The sequence below is a fragment of the Oncorhynchus kisutch genome, linkage group LG1, assembly GCF_002021735.2.
Source record: "Oncorhynchus kisutch isolate 150728-3 linkage group LG1, Okis_V2, whole genome shotgun sequence".
NCBI lineage: Eukaryota > Metazoa > Chordata > Actinopteri > Salmoniformes > Salmonidae > Oncorhynchus > Oncorhynchus kisutch.
Genome location: NC_034174.2, coordinates 11,952,861 through 11,979,931, shown reverse-complemented (window position 1 = coordinate 11,979,931; position 27,071 = coordinate 11,952,861). Strand labels below are relative to the sequence as shown.

Genomic DNA, 27,071 nt, shown 5'->3' with positions numbered 1-27,071 from the left:
GGTAAAATAAAAAAATAATAATAATTATGGAACATACACACTGCATAAGAGATCCTGCAATAAATATTAACTTGACTGAAGGAGAAACTCAATTACTGACCTCCCTCTCACTCTCTCCCCCTCCTCCCTCCACCAGTTACCATGTCTGGACTCCTACAACTCATACTGCAGTAACCAGGTGGCAGCCAAAGCTCTGCTGGACCATAAGAAGCAGGATCACCGGGTGCATGACTTCCTGCAGCGCTGCCTGGAGTCGCCCTTTAGCAGGAAGCTGGACCTGTGGAACTTCCTGGATATACCCAGGAGCCGTCTGGTCAAATACCCTCTGCTGCTCAGGGAGATCCTCAAACACACACCTAACGACCATCCGGACCGTCAACACCTGGATGAGGCAGTGAGTGGTTCTGGTGATAGACATGAATGTATAAACACACACAACCCCCCACTAACACCCCCCCCCCTCCATACACACAACCCCTCACTAACACCCCACCCACACACACACAAACCGCCCACGAACACCCCCCCCCCCCCCACACACACACACAACCCCTCACTAACACCCCCCCCCACACACACACAAACCGCCCACTAACACCCCCCCACACACACACAACCCCTCACTAACACCCCCCCACACACACACACAAACCCCCCACTAACACCCCCCCCCCACACACACAACCCCCCAATAATACCCCCCCACACACACAACCCCCCACTAACACCCCCCCCCCCCCCCACACACACACACAACCCCCCAATAATACCCCCCACACACACAACCCCCCCCACACACACAACCCCCCAATAATACCCCTCCACACACACAACCCCTCACTAACACCCCCCCCCCACACACACAAACCCCCCCACTAACACCCCCCCCCACACACACACAACCCCCCACTAACACCCCCCACCCCCCCACACACACACAACCCCCCACTAATACCCCCCCACACACACAAACCCCCACGAACACACCCCCACACACACACACAAAAACTTTAATCACACTTTTCATTCCCTCTTCTTGTCACCAGATCAACATGATCCAGAGCATCGTGGCTGAGATCAACACCCAGACGGGTGAGTCTGAGTGTCGCTTCTACAAGGAGCGTCTCCTCTATCTGGAAGACAGCCAGAGAGACCTGCTCATTGACAGCTCCCGCATCCTCAGCTGTCACGGGGAACTGAAGAACAACAGGGGCGCTGTGAGTAGAGCTGCCTAGCATCTATCACTATTAACGCTTTGGAGTGTAACACACAGCAGACCTGGTACACCACACAGCTATAAAAACTTACAATAACAGGTAGCTTTCATCATGCAAACACAATGCAAACACGACTCAGTGTAGCAGCTCTTTAGCGGTAAAACGGCATGGCAACATCTGCTGACAAGGAGTTCAAATGCATACTAACACTCTACTGCTAGGTACGCCTTCTGATGTACTGTAAGTAAGGTCAACGCTGAGGATATTTCTTTAGCATTGAATGAGGCACAGTTTTACGTTTCTACTGTACAGGGATATGAATGACCTCTAAATCCACACAGACCTATGATGGTACGAGCAAACCCGCTGACCATGACCCCTAAAGCACCTCACTCTGTCACCACATATCAATGCGTCTACTGGGGTCAGGGGTCAGCTCTGAGAGCATTGGTTCACCTGTAGGCCCTCGCTGAGTCACTACAGACCCTGGTTAGATTCCAGGCTGTATCACACCCAGCCGTGTTTGGGAGTCCCGTAGGGGGGTGCATAATTGGCCTAGACTTTGTCCGGGTTAGGGTTTGGCCGGGGTAGGATTTGGCCGGGGTAGAGTTTGGCCGGGGTAGGGTTTGGCCGGGGTAGGGTTTGTCTGGGTTAGGGTTTGGCCGGGGTAGGATTTGGCCGGGGTAGGGTTTGGCCGGGGTAGGGTTTGGCGGGGTAGGGCTTGGCCGGGGTAGGATTTGGCCGGGGTAGGATTTGGCCGGGGTAGGGTTTGGCCGGGGTAGGGTTTGGCGGGGTAGGGTTTGGCCGGGGTAGGCCGTCACTGTAAATAAGAATTTGTTCTTAACTGACATGCCTAGTTAAATAAAGGTAAAATATATAAATTAAATAAAGGTGAAAAATAAAAGAACGAAACATATCATCACGTGCATAGTGTGTGTTTAGAAAACAAACATGATCTCGTGACATGCTGAGAAGATGATTGGGCTCTGGGTGCCGAAGTGAGGAAAAAACATAACGTTGTGGACTGTCAGTCAGAGAGAGGGGCCGTAACATTTGTTTCATCTCCTCCCTTCAACCAAAGCCTTTAATTTGGGTTTTGTTCACCATGTTTGTGCAGCATGGTACAAATTGGAAGCACCTGGTCACGTGTCGTTAGATGTTAGACGTTGTATATATCCGATTCATCATGGGGTAGTAGTAGCATACTGGTGGTTTGGGTTTTGATACGGTTCAGTTCCCACCATCGCTCCTGCTTCAGCCCAGCAGTAATGACAGGGTAGTGGTGGTGTGGAGAGGGATGGAGAGAGTGGGAGGGGGAAAGAGGGAAGGAGAGAAGGAGGGAGAGAGGGAGTAATCCCAGGAAAGGAGAGACAGAAGGCTATTAATCAGGCTGTGCTACGCTAGCTCACCATGACCGATCCAAGCGGAGGCACTCACAGCCTTTTGGAAAGAGGGAAGGAGAGACAGAAGGCTATTAATCAGGCTGTGCTACGCTAGCTCACCATGACCGACCCAAGCGGAGGCACTCACAGCCTTTCGGAAAGAGGGAAGGAGAGACAGAAGGCTATTAATCAGGCTATGCTACGCTAGCTCATCATGACCGACCCAAGTGGAGGCACTCACAGCCTTTCGGAAAGAGGGAAGGAGAGACAGAAGGCTATTAATCAGGCTGTGCTACGCTAGCTCACCATGACCGACCCAAGCGGAGGCACTCACAGCCTTTCGGAAAGAGGGAAGGAGAGACAGAAGGCTATTAATCAGGCTGTGCTACGCTAGCTCACCATGACCGATCCAAGCGGAGGCACTCACAGCCTTTCGGAAAGAGGGAAGGAGAGACAGAAGGCTATTAATCAGGCTGTGCTACGCTAGCTCACCATGACCGACCCAAGCGGAGGCACTCACAGCCTTTCGGAAAGAGGGAAGGAGAGACAGAAGGCAATTAATCAGGCTGTGCTACGCTAGCTCACCATGACCGACCCAAGCGGAGGCACTCACAGCCTTTCAGGTCCGGTGGGGAAAAACAGTGAAACATTACCATATTGTGTTATAAAAATCAACCAATACATCCACATGTATTATACGGAACAATGACTAAAGCCATTACACTAAAGATCTGCACATTCATTCAGCTATTTTTCTATTGCCCATTTTTGTTTTTATCAACTGTTAAGCCTACAGGTCATTAGAATCTAGGTGAGGTCGGGTCAGAGTGACTCACAGTCGCCTAACATGGCCTTTGTCTCTGTCTATCTGCAGTAAAGTGTTGTTATTTAAGGAGGAACACTGACACAGAGAGAGAAAGACAAACATATGAAAGTTTCTCTTGTTTCCTCTTGTCACGCTGGTTTCACCTAAACCAACCCATTGAAACCTGAGGGTCTTCATTCAGACACACAGAGCCTGTACTCACATCCGCCACAGATGTTCGGTTCCTTTATGTTCAACCATGACCGGCTTGTGTTCTACATTAGACTCGTTCTTATACCATCTTATAACAGTATCTCAGAAAGGTAAAGAGTTGTTATAAGTGAAACTGTAAATGTTGAGAGAAGACCGATCCCTGTTTGATGGAGTGTTGTTAGTGGGTGTTCTATCGTCAGGGTCCACTGTATTCTTACTCAACACAACCCTGGGTGCCTCTACATCACATCTCTGCTAAAGTCTGTTACAACATTATAGAACGTCTTTGTCTCTACTCCCGTAAGTCTTCCAGTGTTTAGTAAACACTGGTCCTCTTAAATCAAACAGTGGAAGTGTTACAGGAACACATCATCCCTTCCTACTCCAGTTCTCAGTTCTCATACAGTGGCAGTTCATGAAGCCATTCATCACATGGAAAGGAAGAAAATGGGCCAAAGTATCTCTGAGACTTGTGTATGAAATAGAGCATGTAAACTGGAGTGTGTTTAAAGTAAAGATACCACCCATGCTGGTGTTGTTCGTTCTATTTTTTAGTCTGAGGAGTTTGATTTTCTGAGAGTAGTTGGCCTGCCGCTGAAATATCTGGCCCTGTTTGGTCCAATGACCTTATTTCCAATGTAGCTATGAATTGTATTGTGTTATGGTGTATTGCATGTTTTGTTATTGCCTACTGCTGCCTCCAGAGCTCCCTTGATAAATATATTCTAATGAGATCCCATTGAGTAACCTGGATAAATATGTTTTAAATAAGGAAAAAGCAGCAGACCCTTACGCCTTCCTTTCCCCTCTTTCTCCAGAAGCTGCATGTGTTCCTGTTCCAGGACGTGCTGGTCATAACCAGGGCCATCACCCACAGCGAGCAGCTGCACTACCAGCTGTACCGCCAGCCCATCCCAGTCAGAGAGCTGCAGTGGGAGGACCTGCAGGACGGGGAGATCCGTCTGGGGGGCTCCATCAGAGGGGCCTTCAGCAACAACGAGAGAAGTGAGTGTTTAACCCATAAAATTACATATAGAACATCGGAATATGAATTATAGGATCTCTATGGTTTATCCCTAGTGGATAACGACTGGGGCCGCCGATAACTGGAGCCGGACACCCCTATCCTATTAATAATAACTAAAGCCGGACACCCCTATCCTATTAATAATAACTAGAGCCTGACACCCCTATCCTATTAATAATAACTAGAGCCTGACACCCCTATCCTATTAATAATATCTAGAGCCTGACACACCTATCCTATTAATAATAACTAGAGCCTGACACCCCTATCCTATTAATAATAACTAGAGCCTGACACCCCTATCCTATTAATAATAACTAAAGCCGGACACCCCTATCCTATTAATAATAACTAGAGCCTGACACCCCTATCCTATTAATAATAACTAGAGCCTGACACCCCTATCCTATTAATAATAACTAGAGCCTGACACCCCTATCCTATTAATAATAACTGGAGCCTGACACCCCTATCCTATTAATAATAACTAGAGCCTGACACCCCTATCCTATTAATAATAACTAGAGCCTGACACCCCTATCCTATTAATAATATCTAGAGCCGGACACCCCTATCCTATTAATAATAACTAGAGCCGGACACCCCTATCCTATTAATAATAACTAGAGCCGGACACCCCTATCCTATTAATAATAACTAGAGCCTGACACCCCTATCCTATTAATAATAACTAGAGCCTGACACCCCTATCCTATTAATAATAACTAGAGCCTGACACCCCTATCCTATTAATAATAACTAGAGCCGGACACCCCTATCCTATTAATAATATCTAGAGCCAGACACCCCTATCCTATTAATAATAACTAGAGCCGGACACCCCTATCCTATTAATAATAACTAGAGCCTGACACACCTATCCTATTAATAATAACTAGAGCCGGACACCCCTATCCTATTAATAATAACTAGAGCCGGACACCCCTATCCTATTAATAATAACTAGAGCCTGACACCCCTATCCTATTAATAATAACTGGAGCCTGACACCCCTATCCTATTAATAATAACTAGAGCCTGACACCCCTATCCTATTAATAATAACTAGAGCCTGACACCCCTATCCTATTAATAATAACTAGAGCCTGACACCCCTATCCTATTAATAATAACTAGAGCCGGACACCCCTATCCTATTAATAATAACTAGAGCCTGACACCCCTATCCTATTAATAATAACTAGAGCCGGACACCCCTATCCTATTAATAATAACTAGAGCCTGACACCCCTATCCTATTAATAATAACTAGAGCCTGACACCCCTATCCTATTAATAATAACTAGAGCCTGACACCCCTATCCTATTAATAATAACTAGAGCCTGACACCCCTATCCTATTAATAATAACTAGAGCCTGACACCCCTATCCTATTAATAGTAACTAGAGCCAGACACCCCTATCCTATTAATAATAACTAGAGCCTGACACCCCTATCCTATTAATAATAACTAGAGCCTGACACCCCTATCCTATTTATAATTACTGGAGCCTGACACCCCTATCCTATTAATAATGTGGTCATTAACTTGGAATCAGCCTGCATCTAACTTCATCTCTCCTCTCCTTTCCCACATCAGCCAAAAACTTCTTCAGAGTGTCGTTTCATAGTGGCGGCCAGCTCCAGTCCCACTCGTTCCAAGCCAGCGATGCCTTCAACAAACAGCAGTGGCTCAACTGCATCCGCCAGGCCAAAGGAGCCGCTGAGTTGGCCGTGGGGGTGGGGATTCATGTAGGGGTGGGAACCAGTAGCAGTGACCCAGACCCCCGTCCAAGCCTACTCAGCCCCCAGAGACCTCTGAGTCCTACAACACCTACCCTGTCAGGAGCACTGGCCCCCCAGCCAGAGAGCATGGACCACAGTGACAGTGACTCGTCTGTAGACTCTCCAGATTGTAGCATGGACACGGCCGAGGCTTCTGACTCCACCACAGGCTGGCCTGGCTCTGCCCAGATGGACCAAACAGACTCTAGTAGCAGCAGCAGGCCAGCAGAAGTGTGACCACTGGGGTGTCAAGGCTACACCTGGGCAGTATTGGTGGTAACATGGCGATGTTCTTTATATGCGGGAGGGAGGCAACACAGTGGGTGGATATTGTAGAGCACTTCTTTTCTCTACCCCTTTTTTTCATTTGTTGTTTTTCTCTTAACTTTCTTTCTATGAGACAGTGGTGTAGTCTATAGCAGTGGTATCCATGTGTCTTAGCTGTGACTGGCAGGTCTACTATGGATGTCTACATGGAGAGGAAGGCAGCCATGACTGGGACCTCAGGACAGTATTGTTGTTGTTGCTCCTGCTCTGACTCTTGACCTCTGCTGTGGGCGGAGTCCTCCTACCCTACAGACAGGCTCCTCTCATCACCTTCTCACCACAACTAGAAACACTGCCCCCACCTCTTATCCCACTGCACTACTACTGTGGTCTCCCAGAGCAAAGAGAATACATGGATGATATTCTTTTTATATATATACAATATATTGTATGTAGGAATCTAGAGAACCTGTTGCGTTTGCAATAATTGACCCAGTCAAAATGACCAGAAGAATGTTTTCAAAGACAATCAATATGATGATATGTTGTTGTTGTTGTTGTTGTTGTTGTTGTTAGGACTTGACATGGAGTTAGAGTTTATTTAGTTAAGGATGGGTTACAACAGTGTTAATGGGGCATAGTTGTTTGCTACAGATTCTTCCCACATCTTGGCCAGAACTATGATGTTCCAGAACTATGGCGTTCCAGAACTATGGCGTTCCAGAACTATGGCGTTCCAGAACTATGGTGTTCCAGATCTAGGGCGTTCCAGATCTAGGGCGTTCCAGAACTATGATGTTCCAGAACTATGATGTTCCAGAACTATGGCGTTCCAGAACTATGGCGTTCCAGATCTAGGGCGTTCCAGAACTATGGTGTTCCAGAACTATGACGTTCCAGATCTAGGGCGTTCCAGAACTATGGTGTTCCAGAACTATGGCGTTCCAGAACTATGGTGTTCCAGATCTAGGGCGTTCCAGATCTAGGGCGTTCCAGATCTATGGTGTTCCAGATCTATGGCGTTCCAGATCTATGGCGTTCGAGGTCAGCAATTGGCATCTAGAACTGGCCTCTTGGTAATGTAACCTAGTATAAACACATCACTCAGAGGGGAGAGCTGTTATTATTGGTGGCTCAAGCAGGTTTGATTAATTGGGTGTTTCTTTTTTATATCCTGTCTAAAGTTAAATTCTGCATTGGTGGGAAAGGGCTCATAAGTGAGCATTCACTGTAGTCTACACCTGTTGTATTCTGTGCATGTGACCATTTTTTTTATTTTAAATTAATATGAGTTCAAAAAAAAAATGATAGGACCACCTATTTCTCCACAAGTAGGAAGTGGGAACAGAAGCATTTTACAGCAAGTAAACAGCCCTTCCTGGAGAAAGCAAGATTCTCCGTGGTGTTAAGAGTCAATGTCTTACAGAGAAGCTTTGTATTAAAAACAGTATTAAATTAATGACTTTGCGTGTGTTTCAGTAGTGTCAGGTTTTTATCACCCACAAAGTTCTTTACTCACTGGACATTTTTGTAAAAAGCGATGCTGAGACTTTTGTATGGTTTAAAGAAGTAGTCGCATGTGTCATAGCTAAACTCAGACCAGTCCTCTGTCACTGGGTGCTCTCGGTGTTGAACTGATAAACTAGGACTGCTAAATCATTGGCAAAAATGTGTACGTGTCGGGTAATTATAATCTTGTGCAAGTTTACTTGTGGGGCCTCATGTTCTCTTTCATTTGAATAGAATGTCACGTGTTAAAAAAAGAATCAGTTTGACCAAGTAATCACTAAAAGAAATATCCAAAATACAGTATATTCTTTTATTGTTTTGTTTTTTAAAGAAATGTATTGAAATGTTTTCTTTAGGATGTCTATTTATAGTACTTTCTTTCTATTAATTAATGTTATATGCTTTTGTTTGGTTCATGCTGGAGACTAGAGGTGAGAATTATGGTTGTACAGGGAGATATGGGACTGGGAAGGGCCTAAAGAACTAGACTGGAAAATAAGGGTTTCAGAACTAGCTACTTATGTGGCTGTAGGCTATGTAAACCTTCAGACACATGGACTTGAAAGGAAAAGAGACTATATTGAAATATGATATATGAACTGACTGAAAAAGATTGACATGAACATGTATAACCTAATGGAATTTAGACTGTACCAAATAAAAGAAATGAACCAAACCATATTTGTCATGTTTATTATGGTCTGTTGTGATATTAAGCTATATTCCATGTAATGACTTATCATTTTTCCCATGTAGCTGTGATCAAGAAAGTCCATTTCTAGCTATAAAATGCAATCGCTATTTCAACTGATAAGATTTTTACAATACATGACAGTACATCAATACCTTAGCAGATACTTGCTAGACTCATGACAAGATACTGCAGTTGTGATTTTACTACCTTTAAATCCCTCTGTAACAACATGTTAGTCAAAATAATAAAAAATATATAAATGTTTTATTGTCACATACACCGGATAGGTGCAATAAAATGTGTTGTTTTACAGGGTCATACAATATATTACTACAATATAATGAGAGTTTAGTCCCCATTAGCTACTGCACATGCAGCTGCTTCTCTTCCTGCGGGGTCCACAGAAAACATACAAATACATGACAATGTACAGAACAGTACTAGACAACAACAACATAAGATATTACATTAAATAAAAAGAAAGAAAGAAACAATAAGAGTTACATATATATATAGGAAAGACACCAAGTGACAAAAAAAAATACTATTTAAACACTATTCATATATACATATTAATATTATTGTATACAGTACAGTTAAATTAGATATTTAGAAAGAATTACAACAATGTATAAGATTAGAGGATTATTTTGTGTGAACTTACAATAAAGTAAAATGCCTCAACTATATTGGTAAACATCATACACAAAGAGAGTGAATTATACGGTCATGGCATGGCCCAACTGTTGGAGATGCTGATTACCCCTCCTCATGGGGCCTCTCTTAGCCAATAGTAGTGGCTGGAGCCCTCTTAGAAGGCTACCACAGGTGAGAAAGGCCTAATCAGACAAGTGTGTTGGTGTATGTCCCCTGAGCCCTGGTTAAATGGTTGCTTTAATTCCCATTTGTCATGATGCAATCACATGCAATCAGACCAAGGAGGAGACAGACACACGTTAGTTTGGATGTCAGTTTGTTTTTGCTTTCTTTACAACTCCTTATGGAATTGTCAGGCCAAGAGCACAAACAGATCTGGGACCAGGCTAGACACAATGCCCCTGTTCCCCAGAGAGAAAGCCTTATTGGTGGGCTTACAGGCATTGGCGTACCTTGTCTCCCAAGGGCCTCGCCTCATGCCAGCTCAGGTTTCTTTTGTCCATCTGTGCATCAGGACAACAAAACAAATAGCATGTCATTCAAGAGCTGATTATTTTAGTCAGTAAATACGTGGAAGGAGACAGTGCTTGTGAATATTTCGGAAACACAAATAAATAAAAAAATATATACAATTAAATAGAACAAGCTACTCTTGTATAATGACTTCGTATAGCTCACGTGTAAAATGTAATATAAAGCGAGCCATCATGCCGTTCGTTCATATACCCGCAAGTGGCGCTAAAACCCTTCGCATAAAACCCAATGCATCGATTGCCTGATCCCGCAGCGTCAGCGGTGGTGTTGGGGGGAGCAAGGCAATCCGTGCGTCGAAAACGTCAGTGAAGCAGCATGGCGGAGATGTGGTTGGAGTGTCTGTGCTCTGAGTGTGTGGGGAAAAAACACTCTCAGCCGATTTAACAAGAAAGATCAGTGTCTATTGCATTTTTTTTGTCAAATAAGTGTTTATCTAAGATGGAGAGCCACAGTGGTGGCAGCGTCCCTGCATCGAAATACAGCTCAGTGAAATATTACATCCCACCCGAGACTTACGTTACACCAAGTCAAGATGGCGAGCACTCTGGTACCGAGCAAGCTGGTGGTACCGAGACTAGACCGAGAACTGGAGTGTCTTCTACGCAATATATTCCAAAGGCGGGGGACCGCTTGAACTTTCAAATACCGAGAAAGAACAAAGAAAAGAGAGGTAGCTACTTTCTCAATAGCTAAATTCGCCGTATATGCTAGCTAGCTGATGTTTTCCCACATTTAAATAATGCTAACGTTACTGCATGCTAGCTGGTAGCTAAGCTAGCTAGCTAGTTGTAAACAAACTGTATTCCATCTGTCTGATCATTGAATTTGACCCCGTTCAGCAAATAACTAGAGGGTAACGTTAGCTTGTTAACTTAGCATGTTATTCGCTAAGGTCACCTGCTTTTATTGCACCTGAAATTGAAACATGGTTTACCCGGTCAGGTAGCTACTTTAGCTAGGTAGCCATTGGAGTGTAGAGTGGAGATGGGCACTACATGAGAGTTGTGTTAGTTCGATGTCTTGTGTGAAATGTGCATGCTGTTAGCCTACATCTTACACACCGTTTCAGCAGGTAACGTTAGCACGCTAGTAGTCTTTGTTTGGACACACCCACGGTCCCTGGTTGTCGTTACATACCCTTCCCGACAGAAGTGACTTTGGATCCTAAATACAGGGAACAAGTCCGAGACAACCTGTTCTACAGGACACAATTTAGAGGTAGAGGTGCAATTTCTCGAGACCCAATTAGTCAGTATGTCGTAGTGTTTTGTATGTTATTGATAGAAAAAAATTGTTGGATCAGAATAATATAGATTTGATTTGTTACTCTGAAAAGTGTACTCTGGGTGTGTTTTTATTGCTGGGCAATTTCTAGCCCTTGATAATCTTTGTTCCGTTACACTCGTAAGATTATTCAGACCCCTTGACTTTATCCACATTTGTTACGTTACTGTTTTTACTATAAAATTAATTAAAATATTTGTTTTCCTCAATCTACACACAATACCCCATAATGGCAAAGCTAAAACAGATTTAGAACATTTTGCAAATCTATTTAAAACCCCAGAAATCCCTTATTTACATAGGTTTTCAGGCCCTTTGCTCTGAAACTCGAAATTGAGCTCAGGTGCATCCTGTTTCCATTGATCATCCTTGAGATGATTGGAGTCCACCTGTGGTAAATTATATTGATTGGACATGATTTGGTAATGCACACACCTGTCTATATAAGGTCCCACAGTTGAAAGTACATTTCAGAGCAAAAACCAAGCCATGAGGTCAAAGGAATTGTCCTTAGAGCTCCGAGACGGGATTGTGTCAAGGGACAGCTCTGGGGAAGGGTACCAAAAAATGTCTGCAGCATTGAAGGTCCCCACGAACACAGTGGCATCCATCATTCTTAAATTGAAGACGTTTGAAATCGCCAAGACTCTTCCTAGTGCTAGCCGCCCGCCCAAACTGAGCAATCAGGGGAGAAAGGGCTTTATCAGGGACGTGGCCAAGAACCCAGTGGTCACTCTGACAGAGCTCCGGAGTTCCTCTGTGGAGGTGGGAGAACATTCCAGAAGGACAACCATCTCTGCAGCACTCCACCAAACAGGCCTGTATGGTAAAGTGGCCAGACAGAAGCCACTCCTCAGTAAAAGGCACATGAGAGCCCACTTAGTTTGCCAAAAGGCACCTAAAGGACTCAGACCATGAGAAACAAGATTCTCTGGTCTGATGAAATCAAGAGAAGCCAGGTTTCCTCCAGCACCATGTCTGTAGGAAACCTGGCACCATCCCTACGGTGAAGTATGGTGGTGGCAGCATCTTGCTGTGGGGATATGTTTCAGCGGCAGGGCCTGGGAGACTAGTCGGGATCGAGGGAACGGTGAACAGAGCAAAGTAAGAACAAAGTTGAATAAGGAATAAGGCTGTAAAGTAACAAAATGTAGAAAAAGTCTAGGGCTCGTTATACTTTCCGACTGCATTATAAGTCATTGGATGAAGACAGACAGAAAACAGAGGGAACGCGTGCTAATTAGCCAATCATGCTCCGAACACCTGTGTGTGTATTGGAAGAAGGAAGCCAGGAACGTGTTGTAACTGAAAAATACTGTCCGCTGCAACTGTATTAAAGCAGGTTGAAACAGCCTACAGTAAGTGTATATTTTGCATTTGTGATTTGAAAGGGAAGGCTTTATGATTCTATCACAATTTCAAATAAAATTGTATTAGTCACATGCACCGAATACAACAGGTGTAGACCTAACAGTGAAATGCTTACTTATGAGCCCCTAACCGACAGTGCAGTTTCAAATAATATGAATAAGAATAAGAGATACAAGTAATTAAAGGGTAGAGTTCGTTAAAGTTACTATGCATAGATAATAACAGAGTGGCAGTGGTGTGGAGAGGAGAGGATGTGAATAGTCTGGGTAGCCAATTGACTAGATGTTCAGGAGTCTTGGGGGGTAGAAGCTGTTTATAGAAGCCTCTTGGATTTGGCCCTCCGGTACCGCTTGCCGTGTGGTAGCAGAGAGAACAGTCTCTATGACTAAGGTGGCTGGAGTCTTTGACAATTTTCAGCGTCTTCCTCTGACACCGCCTGGTATAGAGGTCCTGGATGGCAGGAAGCTTGGCCCCAGGATGTACTGGGCCGTTCGCACTACCCTCTGTAGTGCCTTGCGGTGGGAGGCAGAGCAGTTGCCACACCAGGCAGTGATGCAGCAGTGCTTTCGATGGTGCAGCTGTAGAACCTTTTGAGGATCTGAGGACCCAGGCCAAATCTTTTCCGTCCCTGAGCGGGAATAGGTTTTGTTGTGCTCTCTTCACTACTGTCTTGGTGTGTTTTGACCATGTTTGTTGGTAGTATGGACACCAAGGAACTTGAAGGTCTCAACCTGCTGCACTGCAGCCCCGTCGATGAGAATGGGGGTGTGCTCGGTCCTCTTTCCTGTAGTCCACAATCATATCTCTAGCACCACACAGCCAGGTCTCTGACCTCCCTATAGGCTGTCTTGTTGTTGTCGGTGATCAGGCCTACCACTGTTGTCATCGGCAAATGTAATGATGGTGTTGGAGTTGTGCCTGGCCGTATAGTCATGAGTGAAAAGGGAGTACAGAAGGGGGCTGAGCACGCACCCCTGAGGGGCCCCTGTGTTGAGGATCAGTGTGGCGGATGTGTTGTCACCTATCCTTACCATCTGGGGGCGGCTCAACAGGAAGTCCAGGATCCAGTTGCAGAGGGAGGTGTTTAGTCCCAGGGTCCTTAGCTTATTGATGAGCTTTGAGGGCACTATGGTGTTGAACGCTGAACTGTAGTCAATGAATAGCATTTTCACGTAGGTGTTCCTTTTGTCCAGGTGGGAAAGGGCAGTGTGGAGTGCAATAGAGATTGCGTCATCTGCGGTATGCGAATTGGAGTGGGTCGAGGGGTTTCTGGGATGATGGTGCTGAACAGCTGCACTGTTCTTCCAAGTAAACATGTTTTTGTAAAATGTTCAGTGTGAATTGTTAAAAGTAGTCATTGTACATAGAGTTGTATGGTTTGTTTTACTTTGCAATCATTGTTTTTTTGTTTGGCCATCCATCTTTAAATGAAAAATCTGAGTCTCCGTGTCACTCTATTATCAGGGAATTGCCCTGCTGTTATCACAATTTCTGCAGAGTGTATTGGAGTAGGATTGCAGAGCTGTCTTTCAGTCATCCCCGGTTGCGAGATGCACTATTGAGAGCCAATTGTAGCCGCCTGCGCACATTTGTTGATATTACTTGTTAATTAGTGAATTATTTGCAAAGTTGTACCACATTTTTGGTCAGCAAACAGGCTTCGTACAGTCATGAAATTCCTGGAAAAATCATGGTGTGTGTATTCAGCTGCTTGTGTGCAAACGTGAGTGGGCCAGAGGAGGGAGAGAGATTAGATAGCCAATTCAACACATATTGTTTATGCTGGATTGCAGGGGCGCAACTTTGGTTTTAGAAGTGGGGGGGACATAACAATTATTTTTATCCAGTCGGGTAAACACTTAACAGCCTACCCAACCTCTCGGAGGCGTCCACATGGTCCTGAAGCACACCGTTGCCTTGTTTTGTATCATAATCCAATGCTAAAACTGGGGGGGATGACAAAAATGCTAATGTCCCCAGTGAAAGTTGCACCCCTACCGGCTAGTTCTCGGTAGTTAACTATTTAGCCATTATCGTGTATTAATCTAATTGTCATGTCCGATTTCTTGAACTTTCCATCGGCGTAACCGCAAATGGTGACACGCAATTGATGGAAAAAACGCTGCTAAGCCTAATCGGGTTGTAAACCGCATCTCCAGAGCCCAATATTGGGAGCTGAGAAATGACTGACACTGTTGAATAGAGGGGAATCCCCTTGGTCATGTCATTCTGACAACTTTAAAATATATTCCTAGAACAGCCTAATTTAAGAAATATCTCCCGTACTTGTCGAAAGGACAATGTATGTACAGTGGGGCAAAGTATTTAGTCAGCCACCAATTGTGCAAGTTCTCCCACTTAAAAAGATGAGAGGCCTGTAATTTTCATCATAGGTACACTTCAACTAATGACAGACAAAATGAGAAAAAAATATCCAGAAAATTACATTGTAGGATTTTTTATGAATTTATTTGCAAATTATGGTGGAAAATAAGTATTTGGTCAATAACAAAAGTTTATCTCAATACTTTGTTATATACCCTGTGTTGGCAATGACAGAAGTCAAACGTTTTCTGTAAGTCTTCACAAGGTTTTCACACACTGTTGCTGGTTTTTTGGCCCATTCCTCCATGCAGATCTCCTCTAGAGCAGTGATGTTTTGGGGCTGTTGCTGGGCAACACGGACTTTCAACTCCCGCCAAAGATTTTCTATGGGGTTGAGATCTGAAGACTGGCTAGGCCACTCCAGGACCTTGAAATGCTTCTTACGAAGCCCCTCCTTCGTTGCCCGGGCGGTGTGTTTGGGATCATTGTCATGCTGAAAGACCCAGCCACATTTCATCTTCAATGCCCTTGCTGATGGAAGGCGGTTTTCACTCAAAATCTCACGATACATGGCCCCATTCATTCTTTCCTTTACACGGATCAGTCGTCCTGGTCCCTTCGCAGAAAAACAGCCCCAAAGCATGATGTTTCTACCCCCATGCTTCACAGTAGGTATGGTGTTCTTTGGATGCAACTCAGCATTCTTTGTCCTCCAAACATGACGAGTTGAGTTTTTACCAAAAAGTTATATTTTGGTTTCATCTGACCATATGACATTCTCTCAATTTTCTTCTGGATCATCCAAATGCTGTCTAGCATACTTCAGACGGGCCTGGACATGTACTGGCTTAAGCAGGGGGACACGTCTGGCACTGCAGGATTTGAGTCCCTGGCGTCGTAGTGTGTTACTGATGGTAGGCTTTGTTACTTTGGTCCCAGCTCTCTGCAGGTCATTCACTAAGTCCCCCCTTGTGGTTCTGGGATTTTTGCTCACCGTTCTTGTGATCATTTTGACCCCGCGGGGTGAGATCTTGCTCCACGCCCCAGATCGAGGGAGATTATCAGTGGTCTTGTATGTCTTCCATTTCCTAATAATTGCTTCCACAGTTGATTTCTTCAAACCAAGCTGCTTACCTATTGCAGATTCAGTCTTCCCAGCCTGGTGCAGGTCTACAATTTTGTTTCTGGTGTCCTCTGACAGCTCTTTGGTCTTGGCCATAGTGGAGTTTGGAGTGTGACTGTTTGAGGTTATGGACAGGTGTCCTTTATACTGATAACAAGTTCAAACAGGTGCCATTAATACAGGTAACGAGTGGAGGACAGAGGAGCCTCTTAAAGAAAAAGTTACAGGTCTGTGAGATCCAGAAATCTTGCTTGTTAGTAGGTGACCAAATACTTATTTTCCACCATAATTTGCAAATAAATTCATAAAAAAATCCTACAATGTGATTTTCTGGATTTTTTTCTTCTCATTTTGTCTGTCATAGTTGAAGTGTACCTATGATGAAAATGACAGGCCTCTCATCTTTTTAAGTGGGAGAACTTGCACAATTGGTGGCTGACTAAATAATTTTTGGCCCCACTGTATGTGTGGGACACTATTTAGTGCTTGATTCTAGATTTCTGAATTATTTAGTGCGTGATTCTAGATTCCTGCATTATTTTGTCACGGGACAAATTAAATTGTGATTGGGATAGACAGACTGTTGAACTGACCAACCTGACTGTCTCTTGTCTCCAACAGCCTTGTTCCAGTATGTGTCGTCAGAGTCCCGGGAGTTTGAAGACATCTTGACCATCCTGTCATCCAACTACAGAGAAGCCAGCTCCAACGGGATGTTCATGTACACCAAGCCAAGACTGGTCCACAGTGAGCTGCTGGAGAAGGACGTAAGCAATGCTTTAGACCGGCTGACGTCACCCAGAAATGCCATTTAATCTGCAGCGCAGATGTTTTTTCATTTTCTTTTAATCATTGTTTGATTGACAGTTTGTAGAGAAAAGGAGAGAGCTGAAGCAGGATGGGAGGACTGAGAAGGAACTGGAGGAGACCCATTGTTTCCTGATGGCTGACACCCCCAAGGTAAGAACCTAGAGCATTTACACATTTCTATGTACAATTTGAGTATACATATTATGTCTAATAATACTGTTATACCCCTGGTTATAGCTGCCATGGATCTGTGAGAAGGGCCTGCTTGTGGGGCACAGCTGGATCACAGCTCTGGGAAACCCCTCCAAGGGTAAGGTCGTTGTCCATCCACTTTTGGGCTTTTTAAACCTGACGAAGTGTTGGAACATGTAGTTATTGAAGTTTTGTGTTATACAGATATTTCTAAACTGAAGTGAGGCTAATTGTAGAACATTTTAAATTTTTTGGGATAGTAAAACCAAAGATTTTTTATAACTAAGAGACCATCTTCTCCCACTGCCGGCCAATGGGCTTCCTCTCACCTTTCACATTTATACATCCAGTGAAATATGTCTCATTGTTCCATCTGTGGTAAAAAGGTTATAAGGAGGATTAGGACTGAATTGTTTCTGTTGTGTCTTTCAGGTGTTTATCTGTCTAAAAACTCAGACCTACTGCAGATCAATCCTTTTAACCCTGGAGTCATGGGAGAGATCATCATATTCAAGGTCATCAAGGTAAAAAAAACTACCATTGGTTGTTTTTCTCAAAAGTTCTTGTCCTTACGTGGTCAGGGAAAATTCAAGGTCATTTTGAACATATAAATTAAAGTGCTCTCTCTCTCTCTCACACACACACACACACACACAGGGTAAAGTGAAGAGCATCTATGAGAACATGTCAAAGAACCTTCTGGACCCCACGCCCAAGTTTGACAGCCATTTCTCCAAGAACGCCAGCAAAGTGACATCTCTCACCTCCTATAGAGCATACGAGCTTACTCAGGTAAATACTGGTACCGACAACATTGTGTGTAGAGAACGGGGCGCAGTAGATGTGTTATACCGATTACTTACTGATACTGTTTGTTTGGAAAACAGAAACATCTGTCAAATCAAACTGAATATACAAGTGCGGCATTAAAGTTTCTTGTGTTTAAGTCGTCATACTGGAAGTCCCATTCTGTCCTGTTTGTCTACTCTTTCCCCCCACAGCAATACTTCTATGAGTATGACTTTGATGAGCTGAAGTCTCGGCCGAGACACGTGTGTCCCTATGCAGTGGTCTCTTTCCAGTTCAAAGGCAAAGATGCTCCTCTTCAAGCCAAGCCCATAGCTCCCCTGAGGTACTCCAGCACAGATAGAACAATGAGACGGGTATTTCACCGGATGTATAAATGTGAAGCATCGGCTTGGCGTTTCCTCTCACTACCAAATATGGTAGTGAGAGGAAGCACAGTGGCCAGCAGTGGGAGGAGATGGATTTTGGCCGACGTTCTGCAAATTTTCTCACCGATGAAACATTTGATCTCCATACAGTTGTCTGTTATGAACAGAGTGGATTCAGTTTTGTAGACTTTACCCTTTGCCAAAGTTAAAAAAAATAGCGTTATTTACAATGAGTTTAAAGGCAAATTGAGTTATTGCAAACGCGCACTTCAGAGTAGGCGTTCCCTAACGTAAATATGTAGCTGCATGCTAGAATGGGCCAATAGGATCTCACTAGCTCGTACCAGGCTCTGCCCACCTCCTTGCTTGTTCTGCCCACTATGACTAATTTGTTCCCATTGGAAATGACAGGCTGTGGCCTAATACAGGTGTATATGTGACAATGTTAGGTCAATTGTTGTTTTCTTTCGCTATTTAGGTCAAACAGCCAAACGTCTGAAGGAAGTACAGGTAATCCATATCTTTTGAGATTAATTCATGAACAGCGCAAAAAATACGGAGGGTTGTTTAAATTGTAGTCATTGAGCAGTGCTCTTATCCAGAGCGACTTAATTAAGTCCAGTCATTGTGCGTGTTATTTGTTGGTGGCTGTATGATTGTCATGTCTCTTTGTCTACAGGCAGGAGTAAATACACAGTGTGGAGTGGAGAGCTGGTGAATGAGGGTAGAGCAGTGTCCCAGGTCTCTTTCTGCTCCTTCTCACCCCCCTTCCTGCCTTTCAAACTGTGAGTCATGTGACCTCTTTTACAAATCAATGTCAACTTGATAATGAAGTCATTGTTTTATTTTTTAATATTTGTTTTTCAGCCACATTACATCTACAAATGTCCACGTGAAGAGGATTGAATGTTAGTAAATGAACCTGTCTTTGTGTGTCTGTGTCTAGGCCTGAGAAGCTGGAGTTGGGTCTGGTGATGTGTATAGACCAGGTGAATCAGATGATCCCCTCAGCTTTATTCTCCTGGAACCTGTACGCAGGCAGCCACGAAGGTACACACACACACGCACACACTGGTTTTAAGCAGGTGCTGGAGATCAAGTAATATACACACTACCGTTCAAAAGTTTAGGGGCACTTAGAAATGTCCTTGTTTTTGACAACCGTTGTGCTGATTTAAAGAAGCAGTAAAACTGGCCTTTAGACTAGTTGAGTATCTGGAGCATTTGTGCATTTGATTACAGGCTCAAAATGGCCAGAAACAAAGAACTTTCTTCTGAAACTCGTCAGGCTATTCCATGTGAGGAATTGCCAAGAAACTGAAGATCTTGTACAACACTGTCTACTCCTCCCTTCACAGAACAGCGTAAACTGTCTCTAACCAGAATAGAAAGAGGAGTGGGAGGCTCTGGTGCACAACTGAGCAAGAGGACAAGTACATTAGTGTCTAGTTTGAGAAACAGGCGCCTCAAAGTCCTCAACTACAGCTTCATTAAATAGTACCCGCAAAACACCAGTCTCAATGTCAACAGTGAAGAGGCGGCTCTGGGAGGCTGGCCTTCTAGGCAGAGTTGCAAAGAAAAAGCCATTTCCGACTGGCCAATAAAAGGAAAAGAATACAGACACTGGACAGAGAAAGATTGGAAAAAGGTGTTGTGGACAGACCTCTAAGTTTGAGGAGTTCGGATCACAAGAAGAACATTTGTGGGACGCAGAAAAAATGAAAAGATGCTGAAGGAGTGCTTTACACCATCTGTTAATAAGCATGGTGGAGGCAATGTGATGGTCTGGGGGTGCTTTGGTGTTAAAGTGGGAGATTTGGACAGGGTAAAAGGAACTTGAAGAAGGAAGGCACTTTGCAACGCCATGCCATACCCTGTGGACGGCGCTTAATTGGAGCCAATTTCCTCCTACAATAGGACAATGACCCAAAGCACAGCTCCAAACTATGCAATAACTATTTAGGGAAGAAGCAGTCAGCTGGTATTCTGTTTTAAAATGGAGTGGCCAGCACAGTCACAGGATCTCAAAGCTGTTGTGGGGGCAGCTTGACCGTATGGTTTGTAAGAAGTGACCATCAAGCCAATCCAACTTGTGGGAGGTGCTTCAGGAAGCATGGTGTGAAATCTCTTCAGATTACCTCAACAAATTGACAACTAGAATGCCAAAGGTCTGCAAGGCTGTAGTTGCTGCAAATGGAGGATTCTTTGACGAAAGTAAAGTTTGAAAGACACTTATTTAAATTAAAACTCATTTATTTATAACCATGTCAATGTCTTGACTATATTTCCTATTCATTTTGCAACTCATTTCATGTATGTTTTCATGGAAAACAAGGACATTTCTAAGTGACCCCAAACTTTTGACCAGTAGTGTACATTATGTTTAGTGAAAAGTGCAAACTGATCTATGCTTCCATGTTTTATTTATTTTTCAATGATGGCCTAGTAACAGTGGGTTAACTGCCTTGTTCAGGGGCAGAACGACGGATTTTTACCATGTTACCAATATAGCAGAGTATTCAAGACACATGAAAATTCCATTGTGAAATATAAACCGCACAATTAGAAAGACTCTGGGATTCGATCTTGCAACCTTTCGGTTACTTGTCCAATGCTCTAACCACTAGGCTACCTGCCGCCCCATGTTGTACAACATCGGTACCGGCTGTCTTTCTAATTGTGCGTTTTAGATTTCACAATGGAATTTATGTGTCTTGAATACTTAGCTGTTCCTGCCATAACCAACCAGCAATTTTGAAGAAGACCCGCTGCTATTCACAGGGCTTCTAATGTCTCTTCTGTAATGTCTGTGTGTTGGTATTGTAGTGTTGAAGAATGGAACCTACTGCAGTCTGCTGGAGGTAGTGGACAAGAGCAAGTCAGGTGACTTTCTGGCAGCACTGCTACAAGGCCTGGAGACACAGAGACTGGTAGGTCCAGCACCTCCTCCTGGAGAGCCACTGGGATTGCAGGCTTTTGCTCCCGGGCTGTTCTAACACCTGTTCCATGTGCAGGTGCTTGTCCACGCGTTGGCTGACAAAGGATTCCTCTTCCTCCTGTCTTCAGTTCAGATGGCTGCTCCAACTGGTAGGTCAAGAGTATAACGTCTTATGTGCTAAAACTGTGAAGAATGTAATTGCTCTAGTAATGATTGTGTTTTTCCAGAAAGAAGAGATGGGTGGAAAAGAGGCCTTCAAGCACTCTTTGTTTTTCAAGAGTCGAGGGATGTGACAAAATACAGTACAAATTGTCCAGCTACCCAGGAGCCTTTGCAGTCGTTATTTTCCCATGACACTGTGATGCCCCAGCTTAAAAGCTTTGTCCCGGCTCTGCATCATGCCCTGGTCAAGGTGCGCTGCAACCCGCCTGCTGACCTCTCGGCCGGGGTCGAGCACCAGGCCAGGGACTACCTAAGTGGACTTCACGATGGAAAGGTATAAATGTGTGACATGATAATGATATGCTATTGTAAACCAGGTAGTTTGCGTCCTGGATGCTGATTGGCTGAAACCCGTGGTATATTGAACATTATAAACTGGGTGGTTCGAGCGCTGAATGCTGATTGGCTGACAGCTATGGTATAGCAGAACGCATACTATGGGTATGACAAAACATGTATTTTTACTGCTCTAATTACATTGGTAACCAGTTTATAATAGCAATAAGGCACCTCAGGGGTTTGTGGTATATGGTCAATATACCACGGCTATGGGTGGTATCCAGGAACATGGTATATTGGCCATATACCACACATGTGCCGAATACAGTGAAATGCTTACTTACAAGCCCTTAACCAACAACGCAGTTAAGAAAATACCAACACAAAAAAAGTAAGAAAAACCAATAATTAAAGAGCAGCAGTAAATAACAATAGCAAGGATATATACAGGGGGTACCGGTACAGAGTCAATGTACAGGGGGCACCGGCGTTGAGGTAATTATGTACATGTAGAGTTATTAGAGGCTGAACAGTTTCAACACCGGCCTGTGATGCAACCAGCATTGTAGAAACTGTTCAGCCTCTAATAACTCATAGCTGTCAGCCAATCAGCATTTGAAGGATCTGAGGACCCATGCCAAATCTTTTCAGTCTCCTGAGGGGGAATAGGTTTTGTCGTGCCCTCTCCACGACTGTCTTGATGTGCTTGGACCATGTTAGTTTGTTGGGGATGTTGACGCCAAGGAACTTGAAGCTCTCAACCTGCTCCACTACAGCTCCGTCGATGAGAATGGGGGCGTGCTCGGTCCTCCGTTTCCTGTAGTCCACAATCATCTCCTTTGTCTCGATCACGTTGAGTTAGAGGTTGTTGTCCTGGCACCACACGGTCAGGTCTCTGGGTCCTTAGCTTAGTGATTAGCTTTGAGGGCACTATGGTGCTGAGCGCTGAGCTGCTGTAGTCAATGAATAGCATTCTCACATAGGTGTTCCATTTGTCCAGGTGTGAAAGGGCAGTGTGGAGTGCCATAGACGTGAGTGCTACGGGTCGGTAGTCATTTAGGCAGGATACTTTAGTGTTCTTGGGCACAGGGACTATGGTGGTCTGCTTGTAACTTTTTTATTTTATTTATTTTATTTCACCTTTATTTAACCAGGTAGGCTAGTTGAGAACAAGTTCTCATTTGCAACTGCGACCTGGCCAAGATAAAGCATAGCAGTGTGAGCATACAACAAAGAGTTACACATGGAGTAAACAATTAACAAGTCAATAACACAGTAGAAAACGAAGGGGGGGTCTATATACAATGTGTGCAAAAGGCATGAGGAGGTAGGCAAATAATTACAATTTTGCAGATTAACACTGGAGTGATAAAAGATCAGATGGTCATGTACAGGTAGAGATATTGGTGTGCAGAAGAGCAGAAAAGTAAATAAATAGAAACAGTACGGGGATGAGGTAGGTGAAAAGGGTGGGCTATTTACCAATAGACTATGTACAGCTGCAGCGATCGGTTAGCTGCTCAGATAGCTGATGTTTGAAGTTGGTGAGGGAGATAAAAGTCTCCAACTTCATCGATTTTTGCAATTCGTTCCAGTCACAGGCAGCAGAGTACTGGAACGAAAGGCGGCCAAATGAGGTGTTGGCTTTAGGGATGATCAGTGAGATACACCTGCTGGAGCGCGTGCTACGGATGGGTGTTGCCATCGTGACCAGTGAGCTGAGATAAGGCGGAGCTTTACCTAGCATAGACTTGTAGATGACCTGGAGCCAGTGGGTCTGGCGACGAATATGTAGCGAGGGCCAGCCGACTAGAGCATACAAGTCGCAGTGGTGGGTAGTATAAGGTGCTTTAGTGACAAAACGGATGGCACTGTGATAGACTGCATCCAGTTTGCTGAGTAGAGTGTTGGAAGCCATTTTGTAGATGACATCGCCGAAGTCGAGGATCGGTAGGATAGTCAGTTTTACTAGGGTAAGCTTGGCGGCTTGAGTGAAGGAGGCTTTGTTGCGGAATAGAAAGCCGACTCTTGATTTGATTTTCGATTGGAGATGTTTGATATGAGTCTGGAAGGAGAGTTTGCAGTCTAGCCAGACACCTAGGTACTTATAGACGTCCACATATTCTAGGTCGGAACCATCCAGGGTGGTGATGCTAGTCGGGCATGCAGGTGCAGGCAGCGACCGGTTGAAAAGCATGCATTTGGTCTTACTAGCGTTTAAGAGCAGTTGGAGGCCACGGAAGGAGTGTTGTATGGCATTGAAGCTTGTTTGGAGGTTAGATAGCACAGTGTCCAAAGACGGGCCGAAAGTATATAGAATGGTGTCGTCTGCGTAGAGGTGGATCAGGGAATCGCCCGCAGCAAGAGCAACATCATTGATATACACAGAGAAAAGAGTCGGCCCGAGAATTGAACCCTGTGGCACCCCCATAGAGACTGCCAGAGGACCGGACAGCATGCCCTCCGATTTGACACACTGAACTCTGTCTGCAAAGTAATTGGTGAACCAGGCAAGGCAGTCATCCGAAAAACCGAGGCTACTGAGTCTGCCGATAAGAATATGGTGATTGACAGAGTCGAAAGCCTTGGCGAGGTCGATGAAGACGGCTGCACAGTACTGTCTTTTATCGATGGCGGTTATGATGTCGTTTAGTACCTTGAGTGTGGCTGAGGTGCACCCATGACCGACTCGGAAACCAGATTGCACAGCGGAGAAGGTACGGTGGGATTCGAGATGGTCAGTGACCTGTTTGTTGACTTGGCTTTCGAAGACCTTAGATAGGCAGGGCAGGATGGATATAGGTCTGTAACAGTTTGGGTCCAGGGTGTCTCCCCCTTTGAAGAGGGGGATGACTGCGGCAGCTTTCCAATCCTTGGGGATCTCAGACGAGATGAAAGAGAGGTTGAACAGGCTGGTAATAGGGGTTGCGACAATGGTGGCAGTTTCAGAAATAGAGGGTCCAGATTGTCAAGCCCAGCTGATTTGTACGGGTCCAGGTTTTGCAGCTCTTTCAGAACATCTGCTATCTGGATTTGGGTAAAGGAGAACCTGGAGAGGCTTGGGCGAGGAGCTGCGGGGGGGGCGGAGCTGTTGGCCGAGGTTGAAGTAGCCAGGCGGAAGGCATGGCCAGCCGTTGAGAAATGCTTATTGAAGTTTTCGATAATCATGGATTTATCAGTGGTGACCGTGTTACCTAGCCTCAGTGCAGTGGGCAGCTGGGAGGAGGTGCTCTTGTTCTCCATGGACTTCACAGTGTCCCAGAACTTTTTGGAGTTGGAGCTACAGGATGCAAACTTCTGCCTGAAGAAGCTGGCCTTAGCTTTCCTGACTGACTGCGTGTATTGGTTCCGGACTTCCCTGAACAGTTGCATATCACGGGGACTATTCGATGCTATTGCAGTCCGCCACAGGATGTTTTTGTGCTGGTCGAGGGCAGTCAGGTCTGGGGTGAACCAAGGGCTGTATCTGTTCTTAGTTCTGCATTTTTTGAACGGAGCATGCTTATCTAAAATGGTGAGGAAGTTACTTTTAAAGAATGACCAGGCATCCTCAACTGACGGGATGAGGTCAATGTCCTTCCAGGATACCCGGGCCAGGTCGATTAGAAAGGCCTGCTCGCAGAAGTGTTTTAGGGAGCGCTTGACAGTGATGAGGGGTGGTCGTTTGACTGCGGCTCCGTAGCGGATACAGGCAATGAGGCAGTGATCGCTGAGATCCTGGTTGAAGACAGCGGAGGTGTATTTGGAGGGCCAGTTGGTCAGGATGACGTCTATGAGGGTGCCCTTGTTTACAGAGTTAGGGTTGTACCTGGTGGGTTCCTTGATGATTTGTGTAAGATTGAGGGCATCTAGCTTAGATTGTAGGACTGGCGGGGTGTTAAGCATATCCCAGTTTAGGTCACCTAACAGAACAAACTCTGAAGCTAGATGGGGGGCGATCAATTCACAAATGGTGTCCAGGGCACAGCTGGGAGCTGAGGGGGGTCGGTAGCAGGCGGCAACCGTGAGAGACTTATTTCTGGAGAGAGTAATTTTCAAAATTAGTAGTTCGAACTGTTTGGGTATGGACCTGGAAAGTATGACATTACTTTGCAGGCCATCTCTGCAGTAAACTGCAACTCCTCCCCCTTTGGCGGTTCTATCTTGACGGAAGATGTTATAGTTGGGTATGGAAATCTCTGAATTTTTGGTGGCCTTCCTGAGCCAGGATTCAGACACAGCAAGGACATCAGGGTTAGCAGAGTGTGCTAAAGCAGTGAGTAAGACAAACTTAGGGAGGAGGCTTCTGATGTTGACATGCATGAAACCAAGGCTTTTTCGAACACAGAAGTCAACAAATGAGGGTGCCTGGGGACATGCAGGGCCTGGGTTTACCTCCACATCACCCGCGGAACAGAGAAGGAGTAGTATGAGGGTGCGGCTAAAGGCTATCAAAACTGGTCGCCTAGAGCGTTGGGGACAGAGAATAAGAGGAGCAGGTTTCTGGGCATGGTAGAATATATTCAGGGCATAATGCGCAGACAGGGGTATGGTGGGGTGCGGGTACAGCGGAGGTAAGCCCAGGCACTGGGTGATGATGAGAGAGGTTGTATCTCTGGACATGCTGGTAGTAATGGGTGAGGTCACCGCATGTGTGGGAGGTGGGACAAAGGAGTTATCAGGGGTATGAAGAGTGGAACTAGGGGCTCCATTGTGAACTAAAACAATGATAACTAACCTGAACAACAGTATACAAGGCATATTGACATTTGAGAGAGACATATAGCGAGGCATACAGTAATCACAGGTGTTGAATTGGGAAAGCTAGCTAAAACAGTAGGTGAGACAACAGCTAATCAGCTAGCACAACAACAGCAGGTAAAATGGCGTAGACTAGGCAACGGGGCCAACAGATAAAACAAACAAGCAGAATGGAGTACCGTGATTTATGGACAGTCCAGCGTGCATCAGCTATGTAGCCAAGAGATCAGTGTCCAGGGGGCAGCGGTGGATGGGGAAGGGAAGCTGGACTGGCGAGTGTTATCCAGGTAAAAAAAAACGAACAATGACTAAATAGCTTGTAGCTAGTTAGCTGGTTAGCTTCTGGAGGTTCTTGAGTGTGTTCTAAAAATAAATAAAAAATAATAGCGATTCCGTATCACATTGGGTGAGGCAGGTTTCCGGAAGGTATAAACAAATTAAAAGTCAAAAGAGATAGAAAGTAAATATGGGTCCGGTGGGCGTTTGGGACGCGGCGATTCAGGCGGTTAGCAGGCCTGTG

General features: G+C 44.9%; 2 protein-coding genes across 5 annotated transcripts in view; both read left to right on the top strand.

The window, feature by feature from the left end:
• Positions 1-8,883, top strand: part of arhgef3 (Rho guanine nucleotide exchange factor (GEF) 3) — a 103,761-nt gene extending 94,878 nt beyond the window's left edge. For all 3 annotated transcript variants that reach the window (XM_031828089.1, XM_031828201.1, XM_031828148.1), the window contains 4 exons: positions 137-394; positions 1,047-1,217; positions 4,436-4,622; positions 6,247-8,883. In XM_031828089.1, the coding sequence (XP_031683949.1) occupies positions 137-394; positions 1,047-1,217; positions 4,436-4,622; positions 6,247-6,668 (1,038 nt within the window). In that variant the 3' untranslated portion in view covers positions 6,669-8,883. The remainder of the gene's footprint in view (positions 1-136; positions 395-1,046; positions 1,218-4,435; positions 4,623-6,246) is intronic.
• Positions 8,884-10,335: 1,452 nt separating this feature from the next.
• Positions 10,336-27,071, top strand: part of tasora (transcription activation suppressor a) — a 29,737-nt gene continuing 13,001 nt past the window's right edge. For both annotated transcript variants that reach the window (XM_031827867.1, XM_031827799.1), the window contains exons 1-13: positions 10,336-10,762; positions 16,817-16,962; positions 17,063-17,155; positions 17,243-17,315; positions 17,630-17,721; positions 17,855-17,989; positions 18,199-18,329; positions 18,851-18,882; positions 19,052-19,157; positions 19,319-19,422; positions 21,199-21,302; positions 21,387-21,459; positions 21,538-21,806. In XM_031827867.1, coding sequence (XP_031683727.1) covers positions 10,531-10,762; positions 16,817-16,962; positions 17,063-17,155; positions 17,243-17,315; positions 17,630-17,721; positions 17,855-17,989; positions 18,199-18,329; positions 18,851-18,882; positions 19,052-19,157; positions 19,319-19,422; positions 21,199-21,302; positions 21,387-21,459; positions 21,538-21,806 — 1,590 coding nt within the window. In that variant the 5' untranslated portion in view covers positions 10,336-10,530. The remainder of the gene's footprint in view (positions 10,763-16,816; positions 16,963-17,062; positions 17,156-17,242; positions 17,316-17,629; positions 17,722-17,854; positions 17,990-18,198; positions 18,330-18,850; positions 18,883-19,051; positions 19,158-19,318; positions 19,423-21,198; positions 21,303-21,386; positions 21,460-21,537; positions 21,807-27,071) is intronic.